The following is a 16,243-nucleotide window of genomic DNA, read 5'->3' as shown; positions in this document are numbered from 1 at the left end:
TCCTCTTGTCTCCCAGCAGAACATTGCATTGTAACAAGACAATTTTCCTGCCTCACCTGTCAAGTGTGACCGCCATATTCAGCCTGGCTAATCAGTGCACATGCAATATTTTGCCAAAGATTTTGTCTTTTAATATGAATCAAAATGTAAATTATTATTAGATTATTTTCTGGAACAGTCGGAATTTTGCTAAGAGTAAAAACAGGAAAAATGGCTAAGAAAAAAATGGCTTCGCAGAAAAAAGAGCAATAATCTTTTAATAAAAATTATTATTAAACTATTAATTTATCACACTAACGTGTATGAGGTAAGAGCAGTGAGTAAATTTGGTCCAGAATAGTGAAAACTGAAGGGAACGAGAGCATATCCACAGCAGTGCAGCATTCATTTTCTGTCTCTACATATGAAATCCTATGTGTTTAATAATGCATTTACCCATCCAGCCAACAAGGCAGGTTATGGGCCTGCAGGTTATTGTACTATTGGTGTGTGTCTGTGTGCGTGCATGTGTGTGTATGTTTCCATGTGAGTGTGTGCAGTGGCACACACATGTGTCTATCTTTCTACAAATCAAACGCGTAGTATCCAGCACAAGTCTCTGATGTATACTCTATCACCGAACTCAATCTGGAGCTGCGCTAAACCACACAGGCAATATCAATGACAATATATATTTATAGTGTATGTATCCACTGTTTACAGGAATTTGTCACATTGACTCACATCTGCTGCTGCTGATATCCGAGGCCCTGACATGTTTCTGGAGTAAGTGAGATGGAGTTGGAGAAGGCAACGATTGTTCCAGTCATGATGGGGGCTGGGAATTACATGATCAGTGGTAATGTGGGGAAAAAAACAGACAACAGCAAGGAGGGAAAGATTTGTTTTTGATTTGTACGAGCTTGCTGGAGTTTTATGAATATGTTCCACTGTGTTATCGCTGTGAGTGTGTTTGTTTGCCAGTGGTTTGGCAGTCCAGCCCCAGGTTTACATGGGATCAGACTAAGTGGGAGAGGGATGTTTGGATGGGAGACAGAGGGGATTCTCTTTGCCCGCTGGGAGTTGAACCTACAACCCCTGACCTCCATCTAGCCCTGTGGTCATAAACTTGAACCCTGTAACCTTTGTGACACACAATCTGTTTCAGTCCCCGGCCTTGGTGCAACGCTGCGCATCCTATCAACGGATAAATAGACCCTCATCCAGCCATGTTGAAGTCAAGTGTTTGATTGTCTGCCTTGTCTTCAAATCTCTTCTTCAACACAAAAGAAGAAGAAGAAAAAGAAGAAGAAGAAGAGTGGGGCGCGGAGTGGCATTTTGCTGTTTCAATTCTCCCCTTTCCTGGCACTTGTTTGTTGATATTTGCTATTTGTACGTCGCCGTGAGATGCGTTTCCTCCTTTTTGCGCTCATTGAAGTAGTTCACCATGCTACAGAGCGTCATCCTCAGGGGCTTTTTCCTGTCGCTCAGTGGGTACAGTCTCCCCTGCTGTCTCTCTAACGAGGACAGAAACAGGAAGCTTTATGCATGCTTGGGCCCGGTTCATTCTTCACCTGTCAACAAATTCCTTCTCACCACACACAAGTGAAAAAAACAAAAAACGTGGGGATACGGTTGGGAGGAGGACAGTTAGTGTGAGAGGGGGAGAAAAGAAGAAGTACATGAGCTGATTTATTCCTCTTTGCTTGTTTATTCCTCCCATTTCTTCTTCCTGTTTGTGTTTGTTGGGCCTCCTTATCAGATCCCAGCTTCATTCAAGGCCTCAGTCAGGGGGAGAAGCCAGACGCCTCCATCTCTCTCTCTCTCTCTTTCTCTCTCTCTTTTTTTTCATCCAGTCTCTCTTTCTAGAGCTCTCAAACCTCAAATTTGAATTTCAGAGTGAGCCGGCGAGCGAGCAGAAGGGTTTGGAGTCAGGACGAAAAGCGAGGAGGAGAAGAGCTGGTAGGAGAGGGGGAGCCTCGTCATTGAGAAAGGGCCCGCTCGGCGCGTCCCCTGGCCTCCCCCCTCACAGGGGCCCCGATCGATACAAACTCGGAGCAATAAAGCTTTCCCCCTGTCATCTCTGCAGAATACAAAGCAGAATAGAGGGAGGGAGAGAGGAGGAAAGGGAGGGAGAGAAAAGAGAGGGAGAGAGAGGTGAAAAGCTGTTCCGCTAGCCAGACCAATTTCCTTGCCCCCCCTTCTCTAGTTTGCTTCACCACCACCTATATCACCCCCTTCCTTAGCTTCTTATTTCTCTTACCTATCCCTCTTTCACCTCTTTGCACAATACGTCCATTTGACTGCATAATTGAACAAATATTTCCCACTATAAATGCAACATGAGGAGAGTCTGTTCTTGCAAAAATAATGGTATCAGGTGGGAAATGGAATAGTTTGGAAAAGGAACAAGGGTGGAAGTGAATCTGTAGAAAGAGGCAGGCAGGAGCGTTGAGGAGAAAATGTGAAAAAGGCCCAGAGAGGTGATGGGGTCAAAGAGCAACTCCCTTAAATTGAGAGCCAATCGCTGTAATTGTCATCTAGATTCAAAGCAGACACACAAACACACACTCCACAGACAAAGGGCTACGCGTGTGTGTGTGTGTGCGTGTGCGTGTGTGTGTGTGTGTGTCTACATGCTGTGTTGATTCTTGTGAAGAACTGCAGATCCATGTGAGCGCGAGCGTCTCCATTCTTCTCCACTGAATGGTGGTGCAGGAGTCAGGCTGCCAATCAACTATTGTGCTCTTGTCAATTTAATAATATTTCTGAGCGCTGACCTCCACAGCTCTCCACAGCCATCACTCTATGTGTGTGTGTATTTCTGTTTTTGAGTGTGTTCCTCTATATTTCTCTGTCTCTACCTCTTTCACCTCAGTCTAACCCCCCTCCTCACCTCTCTTTGCTTTCCGTCTCCCTCCCTCTGTCCCTGTCTCCTGTTCTCTCCTTTATTAGAAGGAGATAGTGTGAATCCTTCATCTCTTTCTCCACTAATTCTCCCTGTTATTGTCTTTCCTGTTTCTCACCATATCCCCCATCACTTGTCTTTTTCTAATTCTTCCGTCCACTTTATCAAACCCCATCTTTCGTCTTGTATTTTTTCCTCAGAGCTCATCCCTCTATCACCTTATCTCAACTTCCAAGCGCCTCTCCTTTCAGCACCATCCAAGGCCGACTCCTGCTGTCTCACTGCTGTGCTTTTCCAGTTTTTATTTTTCATCATCTTACTCTCATTTTGTCAACTCTGCGTCCCCCTCCATCACTCCTCAGACTCCTTTCCTTCCTTCTATCCTTCCTTCCTTCCTCATCTCTCCCTTCCTCCACCCTTTTTCATTCCCTGGGGAGGTCAGTAATAATGGTTGTGATGGAGTGAGAGAGGGAGGTGCGATTATTGTCTTGTCGGGAGTCAGAGGAATCGATCGGCCCAGAAATATGAGGCGCGAGAAAGAGCCGCTGTGTCAGATACAATAACCACCCGCTCCCGGGGGCTTACACACACACACACACACACACGCACACACACAACATACAGACATATACACATTTTCAACACCAACATGCGCATTCATTTAGTTGGACACTGACGCGCGTGCTCACTTGTGCCATCTTTCTTCTTTATTAACGCACACATATCCCTCTTCTTCTTCTGCGTTGGAGGAGGACGGCGCCGAGGCAGCCCAATCATCTACATGCTTTGATCTGTGATAAAGCATGGAGGTATATCTGTTCTGATCATTCTTCATGCACAGATAAAGGGCAAGGCGAGGAAAATCGCTCACACACCTTTCACTCACCAAGCTACAAACAGATATAAACACACACACACACACACACACACACGCACCCGAGCGAGCACGCTCTCACCGAGACCTTTCGCTGCTGTTGCCTGGCAACGTGGCCAAGTGTCCAATCCAAGTGGAGAACGGTGGCCGGTGATGTCACAGCTGCTGCTGACCAGCAGGTCTGAGGGAGAAAGAGAGGCAGAGGAGGAGAGGAGAAAGTTTGAACTGGGTGAAAGGAAAGACGAGGAAGGTTGCAAAGAGAGAGCAGGACACTGATGAGGATGAGGATGATGATGATGACAGGGTTTGGCATGAAAGAAGAAGAAGAGGAGATGAAGATTAGGCTGACGATGACCACAGCTGAAGTCACTAGAGATGTTCTGATCTGAATTATGTGAATCTCTGGGTTTGGTACATCTTCAAACTGCCAAAACCAAATCTTGTCGATTCCAGTTTTGTTTTAAGAACTGTCAAGTAAGGAGTCAAGATGAGAATTTAAAATATATTTGTTTAGCCTTCCTGCCACGAGCCGTCATTAATTATTTATGTTAGCAGAAGCAATCTCATGTAGCTGTGTGAGAGATCAGACGCTGTACAACAGGGGTTTGATAACATTTTAGGGCAAAGGAAAAAAATTTAAACCTACTTTTCCATCTTATTGTAGAGCCTAACTCTGATCGCGTTACTAAAGCAGCATTTTCTGATATCTGAGGCTGATGTTTGATAATCCAGCAGATCCGTAGCAGAGATTCAAACCTACAATGGATGAAACAAAGCAGGTTTTCTGTGCAGCCTTCCTGTTAACTGCTAAACTGTTGCTCTCCCTCACAGACTGAATGAACTGCAAATGTGTTGACTTGGAAAAAATTATCTGAGTCTCTGTGTTTTTTCTGACTCTCTGATGCTAAAAACAGCAAACTTGTTTCCCCTCAGTAACAGCATCCGCATACAGCTGTGGTTACTGTTTACAATTTTTGAGTTTTCAACTGGTTGATAAAGAAAAAAAAGTCAGATCCAAAATTTTCCATTTCTGGCCAACAAACCATTTCTCTGTCCATCTCTGAACTTGAGCTTCTGTCTGCAGAGAAGTTAATGTTCCAGGGAGGAATGTAAGCAAATATTCAGCACAATAGATTATAATCTTAAATGCTTCCAATATGTAGCTTGGAATCCGTGTCTGTACTTTAACTTTGGACTGCACAGTAAAAAAAAAAAAAAATAATTGACATACTGTTTCTGTAACTTGCAACTATGTGCTGTTCATTGTGAACGAGGTCATTCTAAAACGTTCTGTAATATTTTCAATTATTTTTATTTAGATAACACCTATTTATAACAAACATATCAAACCACTTTAAAAGATAAACCTTCTAACTATATCTTACTTGATTCCAGATTCAGTTCATTTCAATCCAATCAGTTCCTATTAAATCATGCAGTTAGTTTAAATCCGGTTGGATTCACTTTAGTTCAATTGATTTAACTGAGTAATAACGGCTGACTGGTAAAACGTTACTGATGAATCTCAATCCATCCTGAACAAGCATGTGGCAAAAGTGGACAGGAATTACTTTCTTTTAAAGGAAATCTATTATGCAAAAATCCACTTTGGCATGTTTTTATTCTGCTATTTGGGTTTCAATTGCTTCTAAAAAAATACTCATTTATTTTTTGCCAATAAATTAACGTCTAAACAATTAACTGCTTCAAAAAATCTCACGAGTCACAGTTGACAGACATCAGTGTCACTTATGGCTTTAATTGTTTTCCCACTTTACAATACATTTTATAGAATTATTGTATAATTTTCAAAGACAGAAAAACTAAAAAGTAATGCTTTTACTACTATATAGTACCGTATACACATTCTTGAGAAATGCAAACTGATAGAAATACTTTTAAACACGTCTTTAATGTAGGTGTTTGTATGTTTTATATGTTTGGAAGCCATATTGGCTTTTGAGGATGAAATTGATGACTTTCCAGAAAAGATTTAAATCTTTCAGGCTTATTCCAATTTTACATTTTTTAAACTTTGTACTCAGAAAACATTACATTTGATGTAAAACTGTAGTCCAGTAAGTCCCACAACATTTAATGGGCTTTTTTCTAACTTCCTCTTCTGCCTATCTGTGTTGTAGAGACACACTAAATCATTTGTAAACAGAAAAACATTGAGACTCAGTTTTATTTCTTCTTTTCCTCAGTTGCTGTTCTTCTTATTGTCGTCTAAATAATTAAAAAAGTAAAAGAATACTTTACTAATCCCAAAGGGAGATAAATGCTGTTGTAATTCATTTTTTCAAAGCCTTCGAAGGGTTATTGTAGTTAGTGATTACTGTTAGCAGAAAGATCTCTTGTAATGGTCTGTATTGCAGCGAATCTGAAAAAGCCTCTGACTGAAGACACTCTGTTTTCCCAAGTCAGTCTCATGAAGAGGATGGTCAGGGTTGTCCATAATTTTCTTGACCTTATGAAGAATCCCTCTTAGCATCATCATCTCCTGGAGGTTAAATTTAAATTAACAAATCTAAATTTGATAACCACGTTGCCATGTCCCTCAGCGGCCACAAGGGGGAGAGGTCTCCTGCAACTACAGCGACCTGATATCCATCTGTACATATTTTAATAAGCAGAGCATGGATAGTTATTCGCTGCAGCCTCTTTTGTCAGTGAGCAGCTTAGTGGCCTTGGTGGCCCTTTGTGCTGCCAGTCCCTTCCCTCCTGTGCTAAAAGAACAGGCCAGGGTTAGGCGAGCAGAGATAAAGATTTGAGCTTCAACCTTGGTCGCACCATGGGAGAGAGCGGTCTCTGTCTAGACAAACCTGGCTCCCAATGGGCTGCCGAGATGCTACAGTGAGGAGGAAGAGGGATGGAGGGGCAGAGGGCATAGAGGATGAGAAGCAATTGAGAAGTATTAGGACAGGAGGTGTTGTGAAGGTGTATGTGGTTGAGATGGCGTCGGTCCCAAAGCAACCAGCAGCTTGCTGTGTTTTAGCCCCTGCTGCTTCCCATAGGTTACCTCAACCTCTGTAGAGCTCATACTGTTAGAGCTACTGTTTATAATCCTGCAAGTCTTCATGGAGCTACACACAAACACACCTGGACGTGGGAGTGGATTTTAAATCTCTCCTTTGTATATTCGAGTCATACAGTCTGGACTTGGGGTTCGTGTCCGAGCCCTTTTCTGTCCCCATCCAGAAGGAGAGGAATGTGATGGATTATATGAATTAAAGCCAGAGTGTGCTGTAGGCCCGAGGCTGCGGTAGATATAGGAGGGCCTCGCCGTAGCGCTATACTGAACCAGTTGGAGACCTTTGAAATGTCCCTGTGATGACCCATTATACAAACATCCTCCTCCCAGCTGACATCCTCCCTCCAATCTCTTTATTCATCCCCTTCTCACCTTCATCCCCGTCACCTTTACATCTCCTTCCTCCTTCCCTCGCAGTTTCCCCCTTCCTCTTTCTCTTTTTGTAGCATCTAATACTCTCCCTCCCTGCCTCTCCCTCATTCTTTGACAGTGGAGTGATTGATGGCACTCCAGAGGCTCCAGCCTCCTCCCATCCTCCTCCCTGGAGTCGCACAATCAGATTGCGTGCTTGTGTTCGCCGTTTTACAAACACAACTTTTAGTAGTGAGCAAATTCTCACCATAAACAGCTCAAGCTTTGAAATCTCCAGCTGGTATAAATCTGTTTTGGCAGCGGACTTGGCTCACGGCTGAATAAATAAGTGTAAATGACGGAATAAAGTCCTTGTGTGGTTTAAGTTGTGAGCGTTTTGCTTGCTGTGTAATTTCACTGCAACAGCTTGTTTGAGTTTCTCAATCAACTATGCCTTCATGCATATTTACACTCTGGTTTATGTGGGCTGGTTTTGGTCTGAGCAAAGGTCACGGCCAAAGCCAGGCTGCCTTAGTGACCCCTGACCCAAGAACACACCAAACGCCCTCCTGACCTCCCTTAAAATACCTTCTGTCACTGATTAGTCCAACTGAGTGGTTTTCAAATCTGATACTGTAAGTTAAAATGTTCAGCCTTTAATGACGCGTCCAGTGTAGGGTGAGGATTTATCGTATTATTTTTTACTGTGAAAAGAAATTTAATTTTTCCTTCATGCTAAATTTAGATTAATTATGTTTAAAAAACCCAAAACTGTTTGTATTATTGGAAATATTACTTATATCAATATCAATAAGTTTTAAAATTCACACTTCTTTATGTGACAGGTGTCCTAAAAACAAGCTTATTGCAAATGAATGTTTTTTAAGAGCAGTATTTGTGTTTGTGGGGCTGTGATTGCTGTGCCATGCAGTGCCAGCCATAGTTACCTAAAAGAAAGACACATTGTGATAAATCTTTAAATCCATATCACAGAATGGTCCAATGTTTGGGTTCTTTTACAGCCTTTGAATTATGATTTAGTGAAATACAAGAATAGAGCAAATTTCAAGCTTTGCAGATACTTAAAGCAGATTTACACTTTCTAAGCATTTTTTGGTTTGACATTTTCACTTACAAAAGAAAAAAGGAAGTATCTGGTACAACACAAAGCATTCATCTTTGACTAATCATGTTTTTTGTTTTGTTTAAACTTAGTGCATATGACCACTAACGCCCAGTGACTCGCTGCAAAAGCAGACATGGATGCACCTGAACATCAAGCTTGGTGAAACACATCTCTGCTTTTACCGAAAGAGTAAAACACATTGTTGTTTTGTTACTGGGAATAAACTAAAACTTATTTTTGACCTCAAAAAACCCCTCAAATTGAAAAATGTGTGCCTGTCTTGTAGTAAAGCAAATCAGAAATAATCTTTTTATATTCACTATGATTTACAGAAAATGGTAAAAGTTTATTGCTGAACGGTTAAAGCAGTTATGAAAAATAATTTTTGTTGTAAATTCAAACAAAAAGGTGCATTTCACAGCAAAACCACATTATCTGTGGGACAAACATCCAGTTTCTGGCCTGAATGGCGTGTTGGTCGGATATTCCCACGTTTTTCTACAGTTCTCTTCCTGTGAGCTTCACTGGTTTCTTTTAATTTCCCTGTAAAGACACACAAGGAAGTAGTGTGACCAGTGTTTCGGCCTATGACATCATCAAATGGGCTTCCCCAAATTATATAAAGACATTGACCTTAGTGAAAGTAAACGTCTGAATTTAGAGAATGTATTAAAATCTCTCTCTCATTATTCTTGCATTTATTGCATAGAAATAATTTTGGTAACACTGAGCGACTTAAAACAGGAAAGGTTTTGTCTAATTTAATGTCAGACTGATAGAAAAATAAAGTCTTCTGTAATATTCCCTGTAGAAATCTGCTCTAACATTGCTGCTGTAACATTTTTGTTCCTCTTTTTTATGATTGAAAACTTTTCTTTTTAAAGTTATTGTTTTGAGAAAGCACCGATACAAAAATGTTTGCGGTCAATTAATCGATTGTAATTTTTATAAATTTTTGTGTGCCATAATTGTTTCTAAACCTGGGAGGAATAAACCTAGAAATGGGATCCAGCCAAAAAAACAATCCTGTTTCTTTCTAACTGAGCACCTGAAGTGCGGCACTGTGTCCTGCAGAACATGGGGTTGTTGTAAATCACCACATAAAGTATTTATAAGGTTAAACTTGGGAACTCTGCTGCTGTTAGCTTTTGAATTAGTGAACTCAGACCCAGGGAGAGGGGACAGGGAGGAGTGATTCGACCTCTCTCTTTAGGGGCCAGATCCCGGCTTAGAAGAACAAAGAGTGCCACCCTGTGGCCGCCCCGGCTCACTGCCACAGCAGCCCACTGACTCATTCAGATACGAGAGTAAATCCTGCTGAAACGCGCCGTTCTGCAACCGCAGCATCATTCCTCGACGTTAGCTTTTCACTTGTTTATCGGTTTAGTCTTATAATCCAAGTGGGTGGCGCTGACAGCGGCTCATATTTACTTTTATCTGCAATGTTCCACTCATGCCCCGTGTACCCGTCACGTTTGGAGATTCATTGTGTGGGTTTCTGTGGTGTGTCACTGTGCAGCCCACAGTGTGGCGTGGTCAGTGGTACAGTGAGCGTACTGACTGACTTTTTCCTTCCGCTTGGGTTAGGTTGTTAAACTTAGCAGAGGATGTCTCACTTGTTCTGCTGCTGGGGGCTGACAGACCACCGGACGCCCACCCATGCTCCCTCTCGCCCCCCTTCAGTCAAAACATAAACACAGGTATGAGGAAAAGAAAGTGTGATGGTGTAAAAGTTTTAAAGAGCTCTGAAAGTACAACGGGTCAGGGTTCAAGCCATCCGTCATAGACTCGTCAAGCTTGTTGTTTTCAGCTCGCATGTGCGAGCGCGTTAACAGGAGTGTGTGTGAGTGGCTGTTTCCAGCCGCGCCATCACTTTCCGATGGCGCTTATCATCCCCCTCTTTTTCACCTCAGTCTATCTGATCAATCTCCTCGCTCGCTCACTCTCTCTCCCACTCTCTTCTGCCGTGTCCCCCTTCCTTTTACAGTTTTTTTATGCGTGTGTTGTATTTTACTCTCCACTCTGTGTTTGAGTTCCTATTCTTTTGAGAGCTACTTCCTGTTATGTTGCAGGATGTGGGGAGGAGGTGGGGCCTTGGGGGTGTGGACTGGTACAGAAAGAGAGAGAGAGATAGAGAGGCAGGCACGGGAGGGAGGGGTAATTCAACCATATGATTGAATACACTCGACACGGGGAGGGCGAGTGAGAGTTTTTCTTTAGGAAGCACGCACGCTCTCACACAGATATGACCAAGACAGCGGCGATAGCGGCCAAGGACTTCTCCAGTATGTGGTTGCCAGGTGAGTGGCCGTCTGTGCAGCTCTCTGCTGTTGCTGCCCATCATTTGCCAAGACCAATTAGGCGTGAGGAAGAGGGAACTGTGTGCGTGTGTGTGTGTGTGTGTGTGTGTGTGTGTGTGTGAGGAAGAGTCATCTCTAGGCTGTTGATTAATGCCACTGGGTCTAACAAGCTCAGCTAATTAGACAACATCAAAGGATGAGAGGTGAAAGGATGGACTGGACGCAGAGAAAGGTCACCTGACTTGCCCTGCGTGTTTTCATGTGTGTGCATGTTTGAAATTAATGGTACATGTTAAATATTCTTGTGGAAATTCAATTTAGGATGAAAAAATGTGCTGCACCGTCAACATTTTCATTTTTTTTTTTTCTCAAGTGCTGAAGCATTAGGGTTTTACCTCAATGATGGTTCACTGATAAGGAAGGCTTCGTGCAACTTTTAAAGTGGTGTAAACTTTGTGTGGTTATGCATGCCACGGAGCGTTTGCTTTTGCTTTGACCAGGCTTAAGTTGTCTGTACGTTATAAAAGAAACAGAATATCAAAAGGGGAAACACTTAAAATAATCTTCCTTCTCAGTAGTTAAAAATATTTAGAAGGAAAGTAGAATGAATTGCAGCTCTTCTCACCTCACGGCCTCAATTAGGTGGTCAAAAGAAGCTGCGAGAAGTGACAGACAGCCTGAGCTGACCGGCTAAACACACACACCCCTACACACACACACACACACAACAGGGCTGCTGGTTGACTCACCAATTACCAGAAATCAATTTTTCAAATGTCAATTAGCTCATGTTTTCTCCTGGCCCGTCATCAAGACTCAATTTGTTAAACATGTTGCGAATTTTCATGTGCTGATGTGCAACCTTTTACCAGAGGATGATTCACTGATTTGAAAAGCTCAGAGTCACATCTTAACCCCGATGTGGCCATTCTCTGCGGCCTCGGAGAAATTGCTCTGATCATCAGGGTGACACATCAGCCGCACAGAAAGCAGCAAACAGTAACAGTTTCACTGTAACACGGTGGAAAACGATGCAGACGAAGTAAAGGTAGAAACTGGTAAAAGACGAAAGTTATGTCAGATGCTCTGATAACAGAGTCCGCAGTTATTTTGCATGTGTTTGCATACAACTAAAGGATCAGCTCAATAATTTAAACAATTTCGCGATTGAGAAGATTAGAAATTAACTAATAAATTTTAATATTCATTTAAAATTGATTCATTTAAATCCTGACATTAATTTCTATCTATTTCAATTTCCGTGACGTTTTCTTATTATTTTTGCAGAAAAATTGTATTGTAATATGTGAAATCTTTGTTATTTTCTACATGAGCCTGGGATCAGACTTAATTATTGTCACATTAGACTGTTTATGAGTTTATTTTATTTAACATCTAACTGTTTTATCAAGCTGAAAGTTGCAAATCGTTCAACTGAGCAATGACGAAACGCAAACGTTCATCATTAACCAGCAACTTTGGTTTTTATTTACACGTCTTTCTATATTATTTTATTTCTTACGTTGTTATTTGATTAAAATATTTTGATGTTTTATTTTAATATTCAATAATAGTTTATGTACTTCTTTGTTTGGTTGGTATCTGGAATGAGTTAAATTTCTGTCTGATGCTAAAAAATTGTTTTATCACAACTTAAGTGAGCGTCTTGTTGGATTATTATTTCTTATTTTTTTAATTATTGAAGAATAATCATAAAATCTCCACATCCACACTTGATTCAGATGTGGGGTGAGGGCTTTGGGGCTCAGAGTTGTTGCAGAGAAGTTTATCCAAGCCAAAATACCCAGAGGAGAATAACAGAAACAGTCCAGTTCCTCGTTCCTTTCTGTTGCATCATTTATTCATGACACAGGATTATACAGCATTAATTTTTATCTGGTTAAGCATTTCATCTGGCTTTGCCTTCTGGCTTCACACAGTCACAGATCAAACCCCCTGAACCCTGAAGCTACCTGGGAAAAAAGTTTTCCCCTGCTAGTGTTCATTGTGTTTGTGCAAAAATATGCATCTTCTTGCTCCTCATATTATCGTCTCGCCTTTAACTTATTGTGATGGGTAAAATAAGTCGTGTGTTTGCACATGCAGCAGCGTGTTGTTAAAGATAAGCAGGTTTTTTTAAAAGATGGAGTAAAAGAGAGAGTGAGAGAGGGAGAGCAAGTTAATATTAATAGCTACGCTGACAGTAAATGTCGGGTTTAGCACTCAGCATTCAACCCGGTACAAGGGGAAGTCGGGAGGGGAAGTGAGAAAAAGACACAACATCTTGATATACTGTCCCGCCACCATATTACTGACCACATTATCTGCCATGAGACCGTCTGCAGGCCGTTTCACGCCATGAATCGGCACACACCTTTTCCCCATCTGCTGCACACATGGACGAGAAGAACACGCATCATTTCATCCGCTTCATCTTGGTCTTGTAACCATAAGCTCCAAGCGTCTCGATTCGAGCAGCTATTAAAGCAACGTCTGTGCCTTCTTACCAATTTTGTGGTGAGTTTTTTTGTAAATAAGAGGAAGATTCTATTTTGGGGCAAATTCTGTGGTTTTCAGCAGAAATTGAGCAACAGTGGACACTTCTCATATTTCCCTAATAGTCGCCATCACAAAGTCCCCAAAACAGAGGGGGGGCTTACTGTATGTAAAATGGGAACAACCACAAACTGGCCCTGAAAATAGACTAACCAGCATTCTTAATTTTGCATCCTGACCAAATTAGCTTCAACGTTTTGAGGGAAATCCTACAGTCAGCATGTTGGTTTGCATGCATGTGTGTGGGCCCTCACCGTCACGCAGCGAGTGGAGCTTCTTCAGCAGATCGTCACCTAAACCCCTCCAATCATGCAAGCTCTGAACCTGGCTGATCTCACATCTGGTTCACTAAAACAAACATGTTGCTGCTGCAGGGAGCGCCAGGAACCAGCCAACATGTGTGTGTGGGTTCTGTTTGGATTGGGCACCAAGTTGGATTGGTTTCAATATTGGCTTCTCATATGTGATGCACTGACTTCATGTGAACTACATCTGGATAAGCAGCTCCTATCCATGCTTAAAAATTACAACCAGTTTGAATTTTTACGTGGAGTTGCTCTGCATCAAATTGGTACAGGTAATTAGTTTGATCCAGTATGTAACCCACAGATGATCCCATGTTGTGAAAACAGATGTAAATGTTAACTGTGTCTGGGTTCAACTTACAATGGTGAAGTGGTGCTTCCAAAAAACAAGCCGTATCAGAATATCAAGTGATTCTGTTTTTGCTTTTGAGCCACTGATGGAAACTCAAAACTGCCAAACTATTCAAAGGAAAAGAAAGCACAACCTGTGCAAAATGAAACATCAAAATCAATGTTCCAACTCGTTAAATCGTGTTGTTTTTTAAAGTCATAATAATAATAATAATAATAATAATAAAAAAAGTTTTGCATAAAAACTTTCTGTCAGGCTGCATATTTGTTCTGTGGTGATCATCGCCTGAACGTTTCCTTTATTCAGCTGTTCAGGGTTTCTGCAGGTTTCAAGAAAGTTAACTTAAAAGTTTCTAAGTTCATTACTAATTAAAGATAAGACACATGAAAGATAAAATAACCTGCTTAATAGCTTAAGTATATTCAATATAACTTTAACAACCACAGTTTTTCAGCTGTGGTATGTGACTGGAACGCGTTTCACCGACGCTTCAAGGCCGTCCTACACCAGATAATAACATTTATGATGGTTATTACAGCGATTACAATCACTGCTCGCATGTTACACTTTATTATTTCTGTGTCCAGTGATTTAAGAAGAATATTATAAATGTATTGACCCAAACATAATTTTTTATGCCAGAATGTTTTTTTCACAGGTTGAACTATTTTATTAGAAAACCTAAATGTCCCTAAGATGAGGCTTATTGCATCTCTGTATCATGACATTTGTAGTTTTGTCAAAGCTTTTTTTTTTAAAGGTTTTGTTCCAAAGAAATGAATAAACACAAATATATAAAAAAGTCATTTTTAGCCTATTGTCTGACCATGTTTAATTCTTTTTATGGTCTGAAATTTAGAATTTTATACTTTTTAAGAAGTTGCAAGCATTCTTTTTGTAGACTTGGTTGCTTTGAGCCCAACATCTTTAGCTATAAAAGCAATAATCATCTTCGGAGTGACCATGCATCAATCAATGCCTGCGTTGACTGCTACTTTTCTGTATCCAACTGTAAGGAAATGTAATGACTATTAATAAATGAGGCTTAGCAACAGAAAGTCCCTCAGTTATTTTGGTTTGATCAGAGTTGACAGTAATAAGGAGTAAAATGAGGCCATCAGAAGGCAAAAATTAAATCAGGTTAAACTGAGTTGCATTAAACTACACCTGGGGTTTATGAAAATACTTCCCTTAAGAAAAATTAGAGGATTCTTAAGGTTTTAAAGTGCATAGGTGTGAAATGAGAGCAAGCAAGGCATGAAATGTGAACCCAAGCCAATGCTGAGGCGAAATTACTCTGAGCTGTAGAGATGACATCTGACTGATGGCTGGTTCACTTAAAACAGGGCATCTGGTCAGCAGTGGTCAGGGAATCGGTGTGTCGCTACTGCCACCCAGTGGCTGAAAAACTGCTTGACCATTTACAAAGCGTCATGTTTTGGTCACATTTGTCTTCATGGAGCAATATAAATGACACTGAGGCATCATGTGCGACAACAGAACCGGGAGAGAAGAGAGGCTGAACAAGAGAAGGGAGACTGAGAGCTTATTATGCAGGTGGCAGATATAATTAGTTGGTCGTTGGGCACATTTGCATGTTTTCACAAAAGGGAAGTTGGTCTGTGTGCGTGTGTGTGTGTGTGTTTGTGTTAAGGGAAGGCAGAGCAAGAGAGTGGGGGGAGAAATGGTTTCAAATTTTTCTTTTACAGTTTGTGGTTTCAGATAAATAAAAAGCTTTTGTAGCAGATAATGTCACAGGCTGACAACCAAACATAAGTTACCGCACACTGGCACATCTATAGACACGCACACCTTTGTATTCTGCGTAAACTCCTCTCAAACATCCCCATCCTCGTTTTCCCAAACTCAAATTCCACTTTTGTCCTGACAAAGCAAAGACTTAAATTTGCAGCCTTGCCCTATTCATGACTGTCGCCGCTGGGACTGTCCCAAACAAAAGAACCAGAAAGTGATGCGGTCTTGTGATGAATGACAAACAACATGAGACATTTTCAGAGCTCATTTACTCCCACGAAAACACCCAGGTTAAATATAGAACAAGCAAACACCTTTAGGTCAACCCACTCCTATGTTCAACCACTAATTGGAAAGAGTGAATGAATGTGGGTTGGATATATAGTTGTGAATGATTCAGTTTAAGTTTACAGTGTGTAGGCTTCTCTCTGTGACCTGAAAAACACTCAACCCCAACATATCGGAGATCGCCGCCCTGGCCTTCCGCTTTCCCCTGCTCTCATTTAGACTCTGGTCATGATAGCAGAACATCTGCTATCATCTGCACTTCTTCTTCTGTGACACATTTTACTCATGTCTTTCCTGCCGCAGATATCAGGATGTCAAAGCCAGCAGAGGTTGAGAAAGTCGGGGCTGACTCACCGTTAGAAGGCACAGGTAGGATCGGCCTCAGTTATTTCGGATAAGTAGCTTCTCCTTTAGT

At 41.4% G+C, this 16,243-nt stretch overlaps 1 protein-coding gene across 5 annotated transcripts in view; it reads left to right on the top strand.

Moving 5' to 3' along the window:
* pou2f2a (POU class 2 homeobox 2a) overlaps positions 1 to 16,243 on the top strand; it is a 61,211-nt gene that overhangs the window by 23,919 nt on the left and 21,049 nt on the right. For 4 of the 5 annotated variants that reach the window (XM_044117004.1, XM_044117002.1, XM_044117000.1 and 1 more), the window contains exon 2: positions 16,132 to 16,197. In XM_044117004.1, coding sequence (XP_043972939.1) covers positions 16,132 to 16,197 — 66 coding nt within the window. Of the gene's footprint in view, positions 1 to 10,453; positions 10,573 to 16,131; positions 16,198 to 16,243 lie in introns of those variants that run through there. The other variant, XM_044117001.1, reaches the window with a different exon arrangement.

The sequence above is a fragment of the Gambusia affinis genome, linkage group LG05 (assembly GCF_019740435.1).
Source record: "Gambusia affinis linkage group LG05, SWU_Gaff_1.0, whole genome shotgun sequence".
Lineage (NCBI taxonomy): Eukaryota > Metazoa > Chordata > Actinopteri > Cyprinodontiformes > Poeciliidae > Gambusia > Gambusia affinis.
This window is presented reverse-complemented; position numbering and strand designations above follow the sequence as displayed.